Here is a 4,186-nt window from a genome sequence, read left to right on the forward strand (position 1 = left end):
ACCTGCATTAGACAATAGTCTGTTCTGTAACATGAACAGACTATTCAATGAAATAGTAAGAGCTATATGTTTATAATGAATATATATATAAATGATATGATAATATAATATGAAATAATATATAACATGTACATTAATAATAGAATATATACTTATATACATTACCATTATATACTATATATAATATGTATCCATATATATTATGTTTATATTAGTATGTAATTAACATAATATAATAGAACACCAAATCTTGTGGTCAGACTAGAGGCCACAGGAATTCTGGAAAAGGCTAGGATTTAGTGAGGGAAAGAAGTGTTCATAGAAGGAAAGATTCTTAGTGTTGCCCTTGAAGAAAATGTAAGTGTAAAGATTTAGATAATTAGAAAGGAACAGCTGGACATTCCATTTGGTGGTGGTGGAATTAAATAAATGAATGTGATAATTTGGTGTATATGTAGGCAGGTGGGTTTAGGTGCTGAGGAAGATAGGAATAGGAAGATAGCACAGGGACATAAAGTGAGGGGATACTCTTTCTGGGAGGGTCAGACTAAGTGAGGAAGGAAAGGGATAATGAGATAGGTAAATGGAGCTGTGTAGAGGCCTTCCGTGGCAGGCTGAGATTTCAATCTTGAAAGATTTTTTTTTTTTAAAAATTTGCCAGAGGGTGCATGTGTTAGCCAGAGAGAGACAAAGAGATAGGGAAAAATCTCCCGTTGGTGGGACATGGTCACACTGCAATCCCATCTCCATTTCTGCATCCTTTTGGGATTTTGGGCATGCACGCACATGCCTCTCTGCAACCCCACCTCATGTGGTTTTCAACATAGGGCCCAGGATTTAACTGCAGAATTGGCAGTTGGGATCCAGCTCCTTTTATCAGTAGGCTATAAAGATGGCCCAACAATCACCTTTACTTAGAAATTTTTAAAAGTTTTGCTATTTTTAATATTTTTTAATTATTTAAAGTTTTGCATGTGTATTCACCAGACATGGAGAGAAGGAAAGTAAGAAATTATCCCTACTGGCGAATGACCATGCTGCAGTCCCTTCTCCAGTCCCCTCTCAGGATTTTGGGCATACACACATATCTCCAGCATGATTTTCAAGCCACTGGGTCTGGGACTTGAACCTCAAATTTGGCCATGTAGGAGCTAGCCACCTTTATCTTCACTCTGTCTGCTCTCCCACAATCAACTTAATAGGTTGTTATTTATCTAGGAATAAAGGAAGGTTTCTAGGAGGGGTAGTCTAGACTGCAAATAGAAGAAAAGGGGCAAAAGCTATGTCCTTACCAACTGAAATTATGCTGGAAAGCAGAACAGGTAGGCATGTTGGAGTAATTCTCTGTATAGTCCTGGTGTGTTCCCATTCCCAGTGAGCCCACAGTAGGGAATGACTCCAGGGAACCTCATTTGCATGCTAATATTGTGCTCTTTTGTTTCAGGACCCAAGTGACATAATAAGCAGGTAAGGACTACCTGCTTTTTTTTTTTTCCCCTTAATTGGCTGCTTATGGTAACTTGTTTTCTCTTTCTCTCAATTTACTAACATTGGCAAGATCTGAAAAGGTTATTGTTTAAAGGGAATAGAGGTTTTCTAATAGAGTAAACTGAAAGGTATTAGGTATTCATGGAATGAAGGAGAGAGTTCTAGAAAAATTGTCATGGAATTTATGTTAGGGTGGTAATGGGCTGAAAGAATTGAAATGGGAGATTATAGAAGTGTATTAGAGAACACTTATCCACATTTGTTTCTTTTTTAAAAAAAATACTTAATTTTATTCATTATAATTATAATTTTCTAATTTGACCAGAGAGAGAAGGAAAGTGGGACAACAAGCTGCCAGGTCTGGGATTTGAACCATGGTCAGCCATGTGGCAGTCCAGTGCCCCAACCATCATGCCACTTGCCGGCCCCTCTTTTTTTTAAAGAGAGATTTTTGCTATAGGGCGCCTATGCTCTCCAGAGAGGGATAGAAAGACAGAAAGTGAGAAACCACTCCTCAGGGGGAATGGTCATACCGAAATCCCTTCTCCTCCATTCTCTCGGGATTCCGTGCACACACGCACAGGCACCAGATGTGAGTCTTAAGCCACTGAATCCAGCATTCAAATTGTGGTTGACTACATGGAAGTACAACATATAACTATTATTCTGTTTGCTGGTCCCATCCACCTTTGTCTCTGAAACCCAGTTTCCTTTCATTTTTCCCATTCCTACATGGTTCCCACATGATACTTTTGGACATGGCTTTCCCCCATATGCTATAAAGCCCATTTCATTATCAGATTGTCCTCCATGCTTGATAGTGATAGTTGTTGTGCTCCTTACTGTCCATAGGAAGAGGACACATGTATGGGTCATAGGAATACGGATCTCTCTGGCAGTGGGTCTGAGGAAATACGTGTTCACATTACACTTAGCATTAACAGTTTTCAGAGTCATACGTATATGCTGCACAGAAGCTTTGAAAAGAGTAGAAATCAGCATTTTGATAATATACAACTCCAGAGACATTTGGGACTGTTGGCATATACTGTGCATTTAATATGGGCCAAATACGGGGCAGAAAGCAGAGTAATTAGATAGACTGCTGGATCCTGATGGGATAATAGATAGCCATATTAGCAATGAGTAATTATGTAAGCTGTGAGGGTGATATGGAATGGGGAATGGGTAGTACTTCCTGTTTTGAAGTATTTTGTCTGAAATTAGTAAAGTTATTCCAGTTTTCTTTTGAGGAGAGTTTGTGTGGTATTTATTTTTTTCAATCTTTCTGTTTTTGTTTTTTTTGAACTTTGCTATAGGGCATATGCGCTCAACAGAGGGGAAGAGAGAGAGAGAAAGTGAGAAAGCATCCTCCCGAGAGGGGGTGGCCACACTACAATCCTTTCTCCTCCATTTCTCCTTTCACGATTTGGGCACACATGTGCATGTGTCTGGCAGCTACACACATTTAAAAAAATTATTACTATTATTTTTCTAAACAATTACTTAATTTTTATTTACCATTATTGTTTTTTAACTTGCTATGGGGCATGCATGCTCATCAGAGAGAGAGACGGAGGTAGAGAGAAAGTGAGAAAGCAAGCCACCAGGTCCAGGACTCAAACTGTGGTGGTCGGCCATGTGGGAGTCCAGAGCCCCAACCACCGTGCCTCTCGCTGGTCCCTACACATTTTTTTTTTTAAAGTTTATTTATTTCTTCCGAGTGAGAGACAGAGAAAGACAGACAGACTGGCACCTTCAACAGGGTCTTCATTCCACCATCTACTCTCCATCTCAGCCAGCCAGATCATTTGCATCCAGTATGCTTAGAGCTTTCCGTGTGGGTTTAGTTGCACGACTGCTGCATCATCTTCTGGCCTGTTTTTACTTTATGTTTTTTAACTTTTTTCCCCCTTATTCATGATAGAGCACATGCACGCACATGTGCGAGAGAGGGGAGAGAGTAGCATGTGCCACAGTCTAATCCTACTGCCATCTCCTTCCTGCAGTCCCTCAGTTCGTCAGATCTTAGACATTCAAGCACATGCCTAGTGTGCTTCAGGCAGACCCGGCTGGGATTTGAACTGTAGTCACCACATGATGTCCAGCTCTGCGATTTGGCATGCTGTTGTCTATGCCAGCCTCTGTTTTGTTTTGTTTTGTTTTGTTTCGTTTTGTCTTTTAATTTGCCAAGGGGCACATACATTCACCAAAGACAGAGAGAGAAAGTGAGAAAGCACTCTCCATAGGGGATGGTCACACAGCAATTCCTTCTCCTCCATTTCTCCCTTCTTTTGGGATTTTTGGCATGCATGCACACACACACACATCCAACTTGTTTTTCAAGTCCTTGGGTCTGTGACTCGAACCTTGCAGTTGGCCATGTGGGATCCACCTGCTTTCACCACCACACTACCAGCTGGCCTTGTGTTTTTAAAATAGATCCATTGTGATCATTTAATTTACCTTCGGGAACAGCAGTTAGCGTAATGGCTATGTTGCTGGACTCCCATGTAGTCGACTGTGGTTCGAGTCCCGGACCTGGTGGTTTAAACTCACGCCGGGCACGTGTGCGTGCGTTTCCAAGATTCCGAGAGGAGAATGGAGGAGAAGGGATTGCGGTGTGGCCATCCCCCTGTAGGGTGATTTCTTGCTTTCTGTCTCTCTGTCTCTCTCTGTCTTTCTGATGAGCGCACGC

General features: G+C 41.2%; 1 protein-coding gene across 2 annotated transcripts in view; it reads left to right on the forward strand.

The window, feature by feature from the left end:
* LOC102470357 (tripartite motif-containing protein 26) overlaps positions 1–4,186 on the forward strand; it is a 24,320-nt gene that overhangs the window by 10,524 nt on the left and 9,610 nt on the right. Inside the window, exon 4 of one of the 2 annotated variants that reach the window (XM_006160318.1) lies at positions 1,445–1,467. The exons of the other annotated variant lie outside the window; for it this stretch is intronic. Coding sequence (XP_006160380.1) covers positions 1,445–1,467 — 23 coding nt within the window. The remainder of the gene's footprint in view (positions 1–1,444; positions 1,468–4,186) is intronic. 2 annotated transcript variants of the gene reach the window in all.

Source organism: Tupaia chinensis, unplaced genomic scaffold (assembly GCF_000334495.1).
Source record: "Tupaia chinensis unplaced genomic scaffold, TupChi_1.0 Scaffold000678_1, whole genome shotgun sequence".
NCBI lineage: Eukaryota > Metazoa > Chordata > Mammalia > Scandentia > Tupaiidae > Tupaia > Tupaia belangeri.